Source organism: Xenopus laevis, chromosome 8L, assembly GCF_017654675.1.
Source record: "Xenopus laevis strain J_2021 chromosome 8L, Xenopus_laevis_v10.1, whole genome shotgun sequence".
Lineage (NCBI taxonomy): Eukaryota > Metazoa > Chordata > Amphibia > Anura > Pipidae > Xenopus > Xenopus laevis.
In genome coordinates, this window is record NC_054385.1 from 117,954,709 (window position 1) to 117,972,098 (window position 17,390).

At 39.1% G+C, this 17,390-nt stretch overlaps 1 protein-coding gene across 1 annotated transcript; it reads left to right on the top strand.

Annotated features, from left to right (window-relative positions):
• Positions 1-1,031: 1,031 nt before the first annotated feature.
• LOC108699348 (cathepsin K) lies at positions 1,032-17,310 on the top strand. Its single transcript, XM_018231363.2, has 8 exons — positions 1,032-1,397; positions 3,060-3,189; positions 7,378-7,500; positions 8,711-8,866; positions 9,830-10,048; positions 12,158-12,323; positions 14,741-14,846; positions 17,047-17,310. The coding sequence occupies exons 2-8, from the start codon at positions 3,064-3,066 to the stop codon at positions 17,144-17,146; spliced, it is 996 nt and encodes a 331-aa protein (XP_018086852.2). The 5' UTR covers positions 1,032-1,397; positions 3,060-3,063; the 3' UTR covers positions 17,147-17,310.
• The last annotated feature ends 80 nt before the right edge of the window (positions 17,311-17,390 follow it).

A 17,390-nucleotide genomic window follows, 5' to 3' on the forward strand; every position in this document is an offset into this window, starting at 1 on the left:
ATTTCAGATGCAGTGGAGGATTTTTACCTGATTTTATTAATAAGCTTTCTTATTAAGCTTATACAGGTATAGGATCTGTTATCCAGAAACCCATTTTCAGAAATGGAAACGAAAGCTACGAATTATGGAAAGGATGCAGTCCATTTTTATTCAAATAATCCAGATTTTTAATAATGATTTCCTTTTTCTGTGTAATAATAAAACAGTAGCTTGTACTTGATCCCAACTGAGATATAATTAATCCTTATTGGAAGCAAAACCACCTATTAGGTTAATTTAATGTTTATATGTTTTTCACGGGAAGATTCGGGGAGATTTAGTTGCCTGGCGACTAATCGCCTTCTCTTCGGGCGACTAATCTCCCCGAAAAGTCTTCCCGCCGGCTAGAATCTAAATTGACGGCATTATGGCACTCGGAGCAATTCGTTTTCCAAAGTCGTCTGAAGTTGCCTCACAGGGAAAGTGCTCCGATTGCCATTCCACCGGCAATTTAGATTCTAGCCGGCATGAAAGGCTTTTCGGTGAGATTAGTCGCCCGAAGAAGAGGCGATTAGATGCTGGGCGACTGAATCTCCCTGAATCTTCCCGTGTGTCTCTGTCCTTAAGGGTTGGCAATCCAAATTATGGAAAGATCCATTATCTAGAAAGCCCCAGGTCCCAAGCATTCTGGATAACAGGTCCAATACCTGTATTACATTATATCAGATAGTGGCTTACCTATGAAAATAAGTGTGGTGTAGGCACTATGACTCATATCATGATTGGAATATACATTTGCATGTTCTGTTATCTTCCTTATTTACAGGCTTGTTGGATTTATTTGAATTCTGTGCTGCTTCTGCTTTAACAAACTATCACTGTAGTAAGTAGAACTAAGCCATATAATCTTATTATATTAATCCACTTACTGCACACCTAATTATTGCACTTTAAATACCTGTCACATGTACTATGACTACAGCCGTTCATCTATCTCCTTTCTACTATCTCTTCTCTGTCCGACCTTGCCAAATGATTGGATCTTTCCGTGTATAGTCGGTTTCTATTTCAGAGACAGAATACATTTTTTCATTAATTATATATAGAAAGCTTCTTACTTCTTTGAGATGAAGCGTATACTTCATTGTTCCCCTGAGTCAGCCCCTATGTATGTAGCACGATGCATGAAATTCACACAAAATTAGAACAAGATTGATTAAAATAAAATAGATGGTTAAAAAAAATAAAGTACAACTATAATTGAGGAACTCGTCAGGGTATTTCTAGAACCACAGAGAATTGTTATTTAACTATTAATTGTCGGGTTGCCAGCTGCTGAAATCACCTAGACTTCCTTTAAGAGATGAAGCCACAAGATCTATATAGTAGTGAAGCTCAAAACAGTGGAACACAGTTGGGTAAGTGTTTCTGTCTGCATTAAAGGGAATGTCTGATATCAGTTGGATACTCAAATCACCCAGGTACTGTGGCAGGTTTGGGGGGTGATGTAAATCTGTACTATCTATTACTTTTATGGCAATGCCCGAAAAAGCACCAACTTTACAAATCTCATTGTTTGAACTGAGATATTTAAATAATGTAAAAATCTTGTTAAATTAAATTGCTTCTGATTGCAATTTACATAAATAGCGCCGTTTATTTCATTTTTGCACTGCTGCATTGACTGGCTGCTCAACAGAGACTCTTCTCTACGCAATTTTATTGATCCTGATCAGCTGCTTTTATTGACAGCTGACAATTAGCAGAAGAAATGTAGAGAGAAATGTAAGTTGGGAGCCACTTCCCAGCCGGTGCTGCTGTTTAAAAGCATAATATTAGCAACTGAAAACTGCCAATATCATCAAAGTGAAAGAAACATAAAACACTTTGGGAATTGCTAAAGTGCCGAAAGGATTATTTTTATAAATTTACTTGCCCTTTCATAAAATGAAATTATCACAATGTAGAAAACTTGGACAAAATCTCAAGACTATGAATAAATGTATGCACTGGGCCTTTTAAAGACGGAATTTTTTGAATTATTATCAGTGCCTGAGATTTCTCAGTTGGGCTTGTAAATTCTCAGTGAGTCTTTTCAGCAGAGCTTTGGCTAGATTTAGGGAGACTATTAGATAGAAACATCAATAGATGATAGATAGATTTACATTCGAGAAGAAGAACCCTAGGGGGGACTTTCAGAAAGTCTTTTCAGCTTAATGTTGGCTAGATTTAGGGGTATAATTAGATAGATAATTAGATAGATAGATAGATAGATAGATAGATAGATAGATAGATAGATAGATAGATGATAGATAGATAGATAGATAGATAGATAGATAGATAGATAGATGATAGATAGATAGATAGATGATAGATAGATGATAGATAGATAGATAGATAGATAGATAGATAGATAGATAGATGATAGATAGATAGATAGATAGATAGATAGATAGATAGATAGATAGATGATAGATAGATAGATAGATAGATAGATAGATAGATAGATAGATAGATAGATGATAGATAGACAGATAGACAGATAGACAGATAGACAGACAGACAGACAGATAGACAGATAGACAGATAGACAGATAGACAGATAGACAGACAGATAGACAGATAGACAGATAGACAGATAGACAGATAGATAGATAGATAGATAGATAGATAGATAGATGATAGATAGATAGATAGATAGATAGATAGATAGATAGATAGATTTAGGAGTATTATTAGGTTACACTTTTGTCTTACAGTGAACCACTTGGTTGTATCAGTTGTTTAACCCCTTATTGCTCAATAAATTGGTATTTTTATATTTTTGAACAGAAAACATGATCTTAGCACTATTGTAAGTTCTGGAATCTCTGGATCAATATTATTGCCACCATCTTGCCAAGAGAAGTTTGCCTGAATGTCACAGCAAGGCAGCCATCTTTGAAATAATATTAGTACAAGGACACAGCAACCTTTATCATAGCCAGTATCTAATTAGCTATTTATCTTTGTACCTACCTTTGATTACTTGTGATTTACCATAGAGTATTTTTCTTTATTTTTCTTCACTATCATTTCAGTACAATGCTGGCTTTGTCCCTCCTGCTCTTGGTTCTTCCTTTAGTAATGGCAGATGTGTATTATAATGGCACTCTGGATTCTGAATGGGAGATCTGGAAGACGACTTACCACAAGCAATATAACAATAAGGTATAAATACAAATTCAATGAGTGTTCAAACCCTTTTTGAATGGTCTCGATATTGTGGTTTTGATATTAGCTCAGTGGTCCCCAACCAGTAGCTCGTGAGCAACATGTTGCTCTCCAACCCCTTGGATGTTGCTCCCAGTGACCTCAAAGAAGGTGCTTATTTTTGAATTCCAGGCTTGGAGGAAACTTTTGGTTGCATAAAAACTAGGTTCACTGCCATACAGAGTCTCAATGTTGGTTGACAATCCACATAGGGGCTACTAAATGGCCAATCACAGCCCTTATTTGGCACCCCAAGAACATTTTTCATGATAGTGTTGCTCCCCAACTCCTTTTACTTCTGAATGTTGCTCACGGGTTCAAAAGGTTGGGGATCCCTGTATTAGCTCCTAAGCTTTTATAATTGTTTCATTGCCTTAGCATTTAATTTGAAGGATATAATCATCAAACTAAAGCTGGCCATAGACGCAACGATCCGATCGTACAAATCGTGGATTCTTATGATTTTCGGACCGTGTGTGGAGAGTCCCGACATTTTTCGCCCGGCAGAGATCAGTCGTTTGGTCGATCGGACAGGTTAGAAAATTTCCCGATAATTTGCCGATAATATCTCTGCGTGTATTGCCGATCGTACGATTTTCAGAGGGAGACTGTCACTAGTGTTGTCAGACATAAGTATCGTACGATTGCCGTCAGGGGCAGAACATCGGCTGATCTGTCCTTTAACTACTTTATTCGGTCGGAATGGTAAGACTTTGATCTGAATGGTTAGTGGAGGGTCTTGAGATGGGAAAGTCTGATCGTACATTGATTCGTACGATCGGATCTTTGCGTCTATGGCCAGCTTAAGATAAGTAAATGTGTCTGAAATTACAAACCACCCTGTATCAACAAAATCATGATGTATAACAGGGGTGTCCAAACTTTTTTGGTGAAGTATGTATGTACGCCGTGCAGGTCCTCTCCTGCTGAGTTCACAGCAGCCATCTTCTCCCAAGCGCTTTTCTTCCTGGATTCAGCAGCGTATTCTGGCGCATCCGCAGTAGAGGTATTTGCCGGTACGGAGCTACTGCGCATACACCTTCATCAGGAAGGAGGGTTAATCCCCCCCGAAACGTTGATGCACAGGTGGTCACCTTAAATAGAAGGGGTAAGCTCCCCACCTGAACATAAATCTTCTACATTGTACTGACGAGTGCCGACTATCTAGAGAGATCTGCACCACCAGGGCAGGAAACATCGTAGAAAGGGTGAGAGGTGCGGTTCATCTACACACAGAATTCTATATATTGCCCCATCCTATAATACATCACTGAAATACATGATAGATAAATGGGCAGCGGTCTCTAATATTTCTTCAAATATGGGCATGAAAGAGTCCACATTGAAGGATATAATAAGATAGCACATTTCCCAAGAAAAAATACATTTAATTCTTCCTTCCCCCAACATGCTTCCAAGCAGGGGTAACCTTTATAAGTGTTTGGTGGAACTTGCCTCATAGCATCCACTTATTGGACAGCAGTTTCCACCTATTACAAAAAGTCCCACTCTTGGTCCAAGTAAGGATTTAACGAAACCCCAAACCATCTCTTTGCCCAAAAACTGTCTGCAGCAAGGACTGATTTAGCCAAATATTGGCTGCAAAATAACATCAACATCCACTGTATGGCTACAGTTTACCCTTCATTGTGACTCTTTAAACTGATAAGCTGATTAAATGTGTTGTATTCCACAAACAAATCTCTCACAGAAGCACAATAAGTATATTTTTAGGGCCCTCATACTCCCCCCAACGTTTGAAGATATATTTGCCCTTGACACACACATATTTTGGAATTTGCTTCTAACTGGGTCTTCTGTACTCTTGCCTGATATGTGTTGTTATATACAAGCTGTGCCCACATTCCATGTCTTTATTTAGATGGCATCCTACTCATTCTGGGGTTAACTTTTACTTCTCTTCTTTGGTTTCCTGTGCCAAACCCCAAACAACATGGAATGCAAAAAGGAGAAGCACATTATTTTAACCTCTTTAAGGTCCTCACCAGCAAATAATTGGACTTTCATCTCTTGCTCTTTAACACATAAAAACATGAAGACACCATATAGATAAAACCCCTAACTTGCATTCTTGCCCCACATATCATCAGTGTAGTGCTACTATATACTGTATGTGCTTGGACAATGGTGATGGGGTTAGACTGACAGTATACAGCTATACAGCAAAGTCAGTGCCCAGTACAACATTCTCACTATGCAACCAACCCATATGGTAAGGGGCATATTAACCCTATAGGACAACAGATATCTTTTTTTTTTGTAACTTATTTTTTATTTGCATTTTTCAATAAAATAATCACAAATATGTACAGTATAACCATCCATTGGTTAGAAGCAAACGTTACATTTTAGTGTCAAGTGAAATAAGAAAGAAAAAATATATAAAAAATAAAAAGTTCAATTAAGAACAAACAATGTTCTAACTTAACAGATAAATGCATTGGCAATGTAAACTTCCAGTAACTGTTGTATACTCAGATTAAAGCATGTAAATAAGGAAAGCAGGAAGAGCAATAAACATGAACTAATTGTAGAGGATAGAAGGCTTGGGACAAGCAAGTGGAAAAGCCTCTTAAGATGGCAACTCATTGCATAGAGGCCAAGCCCCTCAGTTCCCACATTGACCAGACTCTGAAGTATTGGTCCATCCTATTTTGCATAAAGGCAATGCCTGACTCAAATATTCTATTGCTATTCACTCTCCCAATTATCTCAGTTTTCGTGGGTGATGTAGGATCTTTGCATTTGGAAGCGATTGCTAGGCGCAAAGCCGTTAAGACTTGATTCACCAGGGCTTGACCACATTTGCGTAATTTGGGTATAGGCTTACCAAGTAAGAGTATGACTGGTTCCAAAGCTACTGGGTGGGCTGTTAAATGACTGATGAGAGCCACCACCTCCTTCCATAGTGGTTGTATAAGTGGGCAGTCCCAAAAACTATTTGGAAGAGTGCCCGGGCACCACAGTTCCTCCAGCAAGTGGGGGAGTGATTTTGAAATAATTTGTGTAGCCTGTCAGGGGTGTAGTACCAAACGGTTAAAAAATGTCGATGCTCTCCTTTTGTTGTACGCATGAGACCATCCGTTTGGCATTATCCCAAATCAAGGGTCAGTCTGCAGCTGCTATTGTTTGCGGGAAAGCTTGATCCCATTTTTCCATATATTTGTGTCTCTGTTGTGTAGGTTCCAAAGGGATGGAGAGTAGCTGGTAGATTTTGGTAATGAGAGTTTTTTGTGGTAGGCCATTCACCGCCAAAAGTTTTAAAAGCCATGGGGTGGTTTAGTTTAGAGTGAGCAATGTAGGGTTCCAAGAAATGCCGGATTTGGAAATACTCAAAAAGGTTGATTTTTGTTTGTGGGAGCTTTTCCTGGAACACCTGAAGTGGTAAGCTCTCGTAGGTAAGTGGATTTTAGAAGTCCCATACTGTGAATAGATTAAATTTGGTCCACTTTGTGTAAAATGAGGATTCCATTCCTGGTAAGAATGCAGGGTTGCATAGGAATGAGTTGACTTGGTAGAACTTAAATTATATTTGTGCCTGGTTTTGCACCACATTGAACAAATGAGTTGGGTTGCAGGTAAGACAGAGGTGGGGATCCAGATAGAGTCTGAATGATCCCAGATATAAGTGTTAAGGTGAAAATCCTTTTAGGCATTTTCAATTTGTCCCCTGCTAGTTTGGGGAGACCAGCAGGACCAAGCCAAACAGATATCTGGACTGTTCACCTGGAGAAAAGTCAACAGCTCTATTTCCCTCTATAAGCTTTTAAGAGTAAACCATCTGTTCCTCTTTTGATGATATACTCCTTTTCTGCTCGTTCAAGGTATGTTAAAGTTTAGGGAAGATTTTCACATGTAATTAATTATACTGGTAAAGGTGGATTTAGATATACTGTGAAAGGATTCATACTCCAGAATTCTGGGGACCTGAGGTCCTTAAAATGACTTTCCATAATGTGGGGCACCATGATTTCAGGCTACTAAACCAAAATTTAAACATTAAAAAAAGCAATAATTTGGCCATAAATTTGGGTTTAAAGTAGCTAAGTATCATTAATTACACAGTACTTTCAGGAGAATTTATATGTGGCCCAGTGATGATTTATGTATGTTTATCTTTTTCAGATGCATGAATTTATGAGACGTGTCATCTGGGAGAAAAATTTCCAAACAATCAGGGCACATAATCTAGAATATGCTCAGGGGCTTCACGCCTATAAACTTGCCATGAATAAATTTGGAGATATGGTGAGATATTCTTCTTCTTTAGGTGTTCTGACACATCTCTGCAGAGCTTTACAAAAATTGTACATCATTCCCATTAGTCCATGTCCCAGTGGAGCTTACAATCTAAGGACCCTATCACATTCACACACACACTTTAAAGCTTCATTAAATTAGGTGACTTGATAAATTTGAGTTCAGTTTATGGCTTTATTGCTTAGATTCCAGATACAAAGAGAAAAAGTGAAATCAATACCAAAATGAATTTCTCAGGAATTATATTTTAATAGCAATGGACTGACATTTGGTAAAGCCCATTAGTGATATGTGGGGCAGCACGAAACCCATGGGTCAGCCAAATTCAGGTCAACTTTTTCAAGAGATTTCTGGGACCTTACGATGCTGGCTTCTTCCTCTGGCAGCCTCTTTTTATAGGCCCATGCCTGCCTCGCCCCTTTTGTGACATCAGAGATGGGTAGGTCGGGCGCCAGCCTATTAATAGAGGGGATTTGTCAGGTTGGGTTGGGAGAGGACAGGTTAGGGTTAGGCAGAAGTTCATAAATACAGGTATCTGTTAACCTGGAAACTTGTTATCCAGAAAGCTCCAGATTAAGGGAATGCCATCTCCCATGGACTCAATTTTATCCAAATAATCCAACTTTTTAAAAATAAAACAGTAGCTTGTACTTGATCCCAACTAAGGTATAATGAATCCTTATTGGAAACAAAGCCAGCCTATTGGTTTGAATGTTTGCATAATTTTCTAGTAGATTTAAGGCATGAAGATCAAAATTACAAAAAGATCCGTTATTCGGAAAAACTCAGCAACCAAGCATCCTGGATAACAGGCTCCATACCTGATGTGGTGCAGGTATTCCTAGCGAGAATGACTGAAGTGGGGAGGGGTGTCAGCTTAAAAGTAGGACTGTTGTAAGGCCACCGCCCTAATACATTTTGATTGGCTCAGCATTTGCAATGACCTCACCGCTTTATAATATATGGTTTTAAGTAATAACAATTCATAGACAGCTACAATACACAATAAATTAAACTTTTAAATAAATTCCAAGAGTTTCACATCATAAAAGTGACTTGTAAATGACCTTCACGGGTTTCCATCATGGGTAACAGAATCTCCAATTGCAGGCGGAGTATATTTACTTTTATTGGAGTAACAAACATTAGATATTGTCAGGATAAAGCAGGAACCTAATTTTAACCCTTGCTATTGCAGGCCAGTGAGGAGCTTGTAACAAAGATGATGGGAGTGAAGGTCCATACAGGAATTGGGACCACACACATCCCATGGGATAAGAACGAGGAATCTCATACTATCCCTGACTCTATCGACTACAGACAAAAAGGTTATGTCACCTCGGTCAAAGACCAGGTAATCAGCCCTGGGTAATTAATTATTGTATATCAACTGTATATCAGTAATGCTTCACAAGCTAAAGTAATTATGTATTGCTTTCTGCATTGGGAGAAAGTGAGAAAAAAGTAACAAAGGAAAATTGTTGGATCCGACATAAAATACAATGGACACAATGTTGCAGTAGTCAAAATGATCTTTTTCTGGGGGAGAGCTAATTACTGCAACATTGGTTCAATTAATGATGTGCTGAACTTATGGATGGATGTCACTTCACAATGTAAATTAGGCCCAGTGCTAGCATTTGGGGGCTTCTAGCAGCTGCTACAGCAAGGGATAAACCAAGTCTTAAAATGCACCACAAGACTGTAGGAGATACGTACCTTAAGTACACCGGAGTTCAAGTACAATGTAAGTGAAAATGGTTCATTGCTCAGTTAATGCTTGTTGTACCTGTGGGATTGAAGATCCCTAATCTGAACCTTTCTTTAAATTTATCTTTGCAACAAAATAATAAGGTAGCCGTGCCATGTCGACAGTAGGGTGCTGCGTGATATGACTGGGGTCATTAAGTATATGATTATGGAAGTCTAAGGTCAAGTAGAAACAACAACATCCCATTAAGTTCAGTTTATGAATGGAATGTTCATTACAAAGCCAGGGACAACAAAGGTCCCGATGATCACTGGATTGATTCAGGATTTATACCCATCTCATCACTCCTAGGGTATCATTGTTCAGCCTGGATTCTTTTTATCATTACTGGTTCTGCTCATTGACTAGAATCATATTCTGATTGACTAAGTAGCACTCATCCACCACTGGTTCAGGTTCCATTTAAAGGACAGAGTGCAAAAAACCCAAAAGTGCCATCACTCTTCATCTTCACTCTTCATCTTATATAATACTTTCTTGTGCTGATCTTCATCCTTCTGTTTAAGGTACTGTAGTATCTAGAACCCAAATGTTTTCTTCTCCAAGGGTGCCTGCCATTCTGACTGGGCTTTAAGTTCAGTTGGGGCTTTGGAAGGACAGTTGATGAAGACAACTGGAAAACTGGTGGAACTCAGCCCTCAAAACCTGATTGATTGTGTTGAAGACAATGATGGATGTGATGGAGGCAAAATGACCACTGCTTTTGAGTATGTTAAGATAAACAAAGGGATAGACTCAGAGGAAGCTTATCCTTATGCAGAACAGGTGAGACCAAAGCATACAATATGTGAACATGTCCCAACATATTTGAGTAAATTGATGGTTTTCTGCACATTATTGTAATACAAATCCGATTGGCCCACTGCCATTTATCTGTACGGACAATACAAGAGGAACGGCAGTTTAAACTACAGTAGGTCCCACCAGATGGGTTCACGCTGAGGGTCACATTAGTTCAAGACACCACTGGATGGGTCATTTATGACTGGCTTTGCTCCATAACCTATATGATCTACACCAGATTCAGGCTGCAGCTTTGCCTATTCCTGGTCTAGTAGACTCTCCACCCCAGCATTTATCTGAATCCTCTTAAAGGGTCTTGCTAGGCTTTCTGGATGCTCTTGATGATAACCACGTAACCTGTCATAAAAACCCCAACTGGGAGCAGTGATCTGGATACCTGTCACTTACTATGGAACCTTGAAAATATTAGGATCTAGAGGTCAGCTACCTTGCATTATTTTTTTGTAAACAAGAACTATATAAGCTACCTGCTTGCCCCTAAAAGTTACATAGTTACATAGTTACATAGTTAAATCAGGTTCAAAAAAGACAAAGTCCATCAAGTTCAACCCCTCCAAATGAAAACCCAGCATCCATACACACACCTCTCCCTACTTTTAATTAAATTCTATATACCCATATCTATACTAACTATAGAGCTTAGTATCACAATAGCCTTTGATATTATGTCTGTCCAAAAAATCATCCAAGCCATTCTTATAGTCATTAACTGAATCAGCCATCACAACATCACCCGGCAGTGCATTCCACAACCTCACTGTCCTGACTGTGAAGAACCCCCTACATTGCTTCAAATGAAAGTTCTTTTCTTCTAGTCTAAAGGGGAGGCCTCTGGTACGGTGATCCTCTTTATGGGTAAAAAGGTCCCCTGTTATTTGTCTATAATGTCCTCTAATGTACTTGTAAAGTGTAATCATGTCCCCTCACAAGCGCCTTTTTTCCAGAGAAAACAACCCCAACCTTGACAGTCTCCCCTCATAATTTAACTCTTCCATCCCTCTAACCAATTTAGTTGCACGTCTCTGCACTCTCTCCAGCTCATTTATATCCCTCTTAAGGACTGGAGTCCAAAACTGCACTGCATACTCCAGATGGGGCCTCACCAGGGACCTATAAAGAGGCAGAATTATGTTTAATGATATCAATTAATATTCTATTCACATAGTGACTACACAGTAATTGTTAGTCTCAACACACACTATTTTTTTCATGAGGTGTTGTTTTAATTCTTTCATAGCATTGTATACTTTAGTCCACTTGCACTTGGCTGTATACACAGTATTGAACACTGATGACTATCACTGCATTAAGATATAAGACAAGAGACACACACATAACTGCAGTATCACACTAGAGTTCTACATCGGGTCTGGTACCTGCTGTATACCAGCAAAGTCCCCCATTCCTTGGTTGTGTGGACAGTCTGCAGGTGACCCGGATGGGTACCCAACATAGGTGTTTGTTCCCTCCCACCAACCCTGGTGGTTCTTCCAGTTGTTACATTTTTTTAGGAAGATTCGACACCAGAGTGACATCATTTCCGGGCAAATGTGACATCACTTCCGGTTTCGTGTGTCTCCTGGGTCGGAAAGTTAGTTGGCCTATTGCAGGTCGGGTAGCGGTAATTTCGGATTGCAGGTTCGGGTCATGTATGGGTTTTAATAAATTGACTCACGCAGGCCTTTATATCACACATCTGTTGAGTTTATATGTAGAGAGAGTTATGTCAATTTGATATTGAAAGATGGAAGTGATTATTTACAGAGACTTTTGGCAGAAGTGGTGGTGCAATGGTTCCCCCCTTAGTACTCATACTGGGAACACTTCTCTGGTCTGGCTGCACTTTGCATCTCCAGTACAAGGAGCACAGTACTATCAAAGGACACAGACCAACAATGTCGTTAAAGCCTGCCATAAGGAAGGTGGGAAGCACATCGCCCTCTTCCAGCCTGTGTCTGCCACAGCTATCTAATTTAGGGGCCAGGTATGAGATGGGAGATTTCCCTGAAGACTTTTTAAAGGGAATGAAATGTTGCAATGGTCTGGGAATAATGCAAGTATCTTTTGCAGGAACAGAAATGTATGTATAATGTATCCAGCAAAGCAGCCGAGATTAAAGATTTCAAAGAAGTCCAAAAGGGCAACGAAAAAGCATTGATGGAAGCAGTGGGATCAGTAGGGCCAGTCTCTGTGCGTATTAGTGCCGTCTCTTTCAACTTTTTCTTCTACGATAAAGGTATGTGCAATAGCGTAAGTCAAAGCTCATCATTCCAGTACAAAAACTGGTGCAAACTCTTTTCTGTTACCTAAAAGTGGTGTGTTATGTGGGTAGATGCTGCTCTGAGGTGGCCTGGTGGATGGAGCTCCACACTCTTTGTTTTACTGTATTGGAGCAAATAGAGGAGGGCTAAAATTCTAATTTAAAAATCATCATCTCAACTCATCTAGTGGAAGAAGCTCTGCTGCATAAAAGCCCAACATTTTCAAGTTCTTTAGAGAAAGAAGATCCAAAACAAAGATCTGTTGTTTTGATGTATCCCTGAGATACAAAAGCCCCTCACACAGTCACCAAACTTGCACATCATGCAGGCTGAACCATTGCACCCTGGAGAATAGGGGACTGCTTTCAAACCTGTGACTTTCTTTGCTATGAGATTTTAAAGGGGCAGTTCACCATTGAATAAACTTGTAGTATGATGTAGACAAGCCTGAAGAGAAGTCAATTCCAAAACGAATAAGAAAAAAATAATACAAGCACTTTCATTGCCCCACATACAGAATGCTCTCAGTCTCCACACTTATAACAGATAACTATATGACAATATGCTATGGGAATAAGGCTGGAAGTTCCTATACACAATGCCCAGGATCTGTCCATTCCTATCTAGTCCCACACACCCCCATATTAACTTGAATTATCCCCATATCACAAGGGTCACTAGCTTGAGGTGGCAGTAGCCTGCAAGTTACCAGGGGTAACAAAAAGCCACAGCCAGTTACTTAAATATCCTAAATTCTGTTGAATTGGAATTTTACTCTTCAAGTGCAGAAAGCACTATTGCATGAAAGTTTCCCTCCCCAATAAAGAAATTCAAAGACTCAAATTTCCCCACAAGCACCACATAAAATACTTAGGAATTATGAAGCGCTTGATACATTATATACACTGAAATAATAAAACTTTAATGCTGGGAATCACCCCAGATATCAGAAAATGGACCACAAGGGTACAGTAAAATGAATACATATGAAATTAATTTCTTGTCTTTACTTCCTAGCTCCTTCTATGAAGCCTTTAATAGAAAGATCCCAACTTTCATATCTCAAACGCAACACTTTATTCAAACAAAATCCAAATTTCAAACAATATTACTTTGCCTTGGCACATACATGCATGTTGGACTGTTTCCATGATAGGGATGCCAAGCAATGAGTCCAGGTGGACCAAGACCAACCCACCATTAATCTGTATGCTGGATTTTGGTTAGGACCACCTCATAGACCTCATAGATCTCAAAGTCAATACACCACTTTGTTAAAACAGCGGGATCAAGTACTGAAACAATGGGCAAATATTTCAGCTAGGCCTGAACCTATGGCTCCTCCAATAAATAATCCTGACTGGGCCCATTAGAAGGGAATTTTTGGAAAGTTTCTAAGGAGGGATTAATTTACACCACGTGATGCAGAAGTAAGTCCCCTGAACAATTTAAGATACCTTCATCTTAAACATTGGTATGGAACACTATCACACGGGGGACATCTGAACAAAGAATTTTCAGATTTTGAACACTTAGGGGTCTATTTACTAACTTTCAAATGTCAATTTATTCATGAATCAAGTTTTTTTTTAGATTTCTTTTAAAGTTCTAAAATTTGAGATGTATGAAGTGTAAGAACCACAAATAACTCTAATACAAAACTTTGGCAAGTAAAAGCAGTCAAGGTCCTTTAGAAGTCAATTGGAGCTGTGCTGATCCTATTGGACCTTTGTGTATCCATTCAGAGTTCAGATGTTTTCAGGGGGTTTTCGCTAGTAATTGTCCAAAAAAACGAATTTTTATAAGTTTCATTTTTCAGCGTTTTTTTTTTTTTTTTGGTTCATGCTTTTTATATTCAAATCTTTAATAAATTACAAGGCATTCGGGATTTTAGACAAACATCACTGGGTATCTGCCTATACTGCAGACCCTACAGCACAAGCGGGCCCAGACCGTGGGGTCTGCTGCATCATAGTCCCCCAAACTGACCCATCTTTTATGCTTAAAAAAGTGTCATGTTGCTGGTCCAGTAGGTGAGGCACAATCGGGTCGGAAGAGGGGGACCTGGGGAAGAGAACTGTTTGTGCTGTGCCCCCACAGTAGATTTTTTGATGAGGGGGGCTGACGCTACCAAGTTACGCCACTGAGAAACAGAGTTGAAAAAACTCTAAAACCACTAAAATGAGATGTTGATAAATGGGCCTTAATCAGCCCTGTTGTGTATCTCTAATTTTTGCCTCTTTATAAAGATTATTCAAAAAAAATAAAGATGAGTTTACCAAGAATAAGTAATTCTATAACATTCTAAGCTTTTCCCCTGTAATCTGCATAATAGATAACATGTCTTTCAGGCATTGCCTTGTAAAGCACAAATCTCTTATGTCATTTATAGGTATTTACTATGAAGAGGATTGCGACCCTGACGTTTTGAATCTAGCTGTTCTTATTGTGGGCTATGGAGTTGACATAGAGGGAAAATACTGGATTGTTAAGAATTGGTACTTCATTATTTGGTATTCTCTGTTTGATAAAGAAATTTGTGATTAAATAAGTTCCCTAAAGTCCTTGCTCTCTCCTGGCACATGCTGCAAATGCATCTTATGTAAGTATTTTAGTATATGTCCTCAGGCACATTCAAATCCTGCTCTACAGCTGTAACATCATCCCTCGTGGAACTGCCCAGCTGCCCTGCAACAGCTGCCTCTCTGTCAGGTTTATGTAATAAAACGGGCAATTATTACTACATATTTATTTGCCTATAGCAGCCAATCATTAGAAGGCATTTACTGGTCCCTTTTTTAACAACGACCATCACATTGGTTGCTATAGGTTATTTCCCCTGGGCAAACGGGTGCGTTTAGTAAATATGGAGTTATGAATATGTAAATTCATGTGATACTAAATACACAAGTAAGATAATTGTTGCCCTGCTGGCCAGGAAGTGGTTCTTCCTTAAGTTAGGTCAAGGTATTTTCCTTGGAAGTGGTGAACAATCCTGCCCCAATATTTATCCAGTCTATCATGTGGCACTTCTGAAGTTCATAGGGATGTTGGAATATGGCAAGGTTATTACAACTCCATCTTGGACGTAGAGAGCTACTGGGTCTGGATTCAGGGCATGGGCTTTGAGGTTTCCATCTGTATTTTTCTTCTCTACCCTATCTGTCTATCTTCTCTTTTAGAATCCCTTTCCTGTGATATGCAATGACTCTCACAGTTAGGGGGTTTATTTATTAAACCTCGCATTTTTCTGGTTGGGCTTTTTGGGGCAAAACTTGAATTATTCAAGATTTATTAAACCCTGATGCTGCAAAAATTCTGAATCTGAAAATCCCCCATCTCAGACCTATCTAGGTCCTGTATAAGTCAATGGGAGAGGCCCCTATCCCAATATGAAGTTATCGTGGTCTGCGCTGGGTTTAGCCCAAAAATCCAAACTTTTCAGGATTTTCGGCCAAACAATTGAAAAAATCTAGCGTTTCGGGAAAAAAGCCAGAAAAATTCGTACAATTCGGTTTTCGCTCAAGTTTTATCGCGGTCAGATTAAAAATCTCATTTTTTTCATTAATAAATAAGCTAAAATTGGGCATGGGAATTTGGTCAACCTTTCTTAATTAATATTATGGGATAAATTTGTTTAGTAAATAACTCCCCAAAAGTATGAGGAATCTGTATGAAAATAGGGATAGATGGAGCTGACTATGGTTTCAGCAGTCGCACCCCCTGCCCTCAGGTAGTTACACCACTGCCATCAATTTGAAAAATTGTAGGGGATGTGGAAGAATTAACCAGCACATTATTTATTTCTTTGTACTCCACCTGGTGCCAGGTGGTGAATGCTACTTAGCCACAGTGAAGTTGGGAATAAGGCAGCCTGTGAATTAGGTGAAAGTTGATGGCAGGTAGCTCCTGTTTTAGAAAACTCTATAAATAGATAGTGGGGGTCATTTATCAACACTGGGCAAATTTGCCCATGGGCAGTGACCCATGGCACCCAATCAAATTGCTGCATTCATTGTTCTACTTGCAGCTGGCTTCAAAAAGCTAATTACTGATTGGTTGCTATAAGTAACTGCCCAGTGTTGATAAATGAGTGAGCTAGTAAGAGCAGCTTTGGACACCATTGAAGAGGCTTAGTAGTTTTCCTCATCAGACTGTAGGGATTTAGGTGGGCTGGACTCAAGGAAATCTTAGTGAAATCTTGGATCACTCTTTGGTACACTAGGAGTAACCATCTGTGGTGTGTGTAGTATCTACTGTGAACCATTAGCCACAAATAGTTTCTGTACAAAGGAAATACTTTCTGTTCAGTAAATCATCCAATACTCCTGCATGGGCCCAGATGAGGTGAGAAGTGACATGCAGAATTGCTTTACCATTATATGCAGCTAAAAAGGTGCCTCAAGTATCTAAAGCACTACATATATATATTGTTCTTCTGTTATAAAGTGCTAATAATTATGGTTTTGTTTTAACTATGCTGCCTCTTCTGTCTTCTGTCTTCCCCCTGAATGAACAATGAGCTCCTCTCTCACTCCAGTTCATTGACTTTTCCTCTTCCCACAATTACTCTGAGGAATCAAAAGGGGTGGGAATAAAAGCCAGAAGAAGTTTTCAACGGATATTTTAAGTTAAAACAATAGGTTGAACTTATTTTTAAAAGATAAGCCAATGACCCAAATGACTTTGTTTTTTCAGCTGGGGAGAAGATTGGGGAGAGAAAGGTTACATTCTAATGGCCAAAGATGAGGGAAATCACTGTGGCATTGCAAATATGGCCAGTTATCCAATCATGTGATTGCCGCCTGGTGGGCCATGAGGAGGATGTTCTCCATTGAATTGAAGTCAGCGCTTAGACTAGTCTATACGCTTCTCTGCTTCCCCATAAGTTTTGCATATTTGTTCATGTAATAATTTCATGTTTGTTCACATTTCTTGTAATAAACTCTATCTGGTATTTTAGTCTTTGCTTTTTGGTCCTTAACACCAATGTCATATTTATCAGATCTTTAGCTATAAGTATCAACATGCTGCCAACCATG

Coding starts and splice junctions, on each gene's coding strand:
- LOC108699348 (XM_018231363.2), top strand. CDS start 3,064: ATGCTGGCTTTGTCCCTCCTGCTCTTGGTTCTTCCTTTAGTAATGGCA. Junction 10,049..12,157: donor CTTATCCTTATGCAGAACAG/GTGAGACCAAAG, acceptor TATCTTTTGCAG/GAACAGAAATGTATGTATAA. Junction 12,324..14,740: donor CTTTTTCTTCTACGATAAAG/GTATGTGCAATA, acceptor TGTCATTTATAG/GTATTTACTATGAAGAGGAT.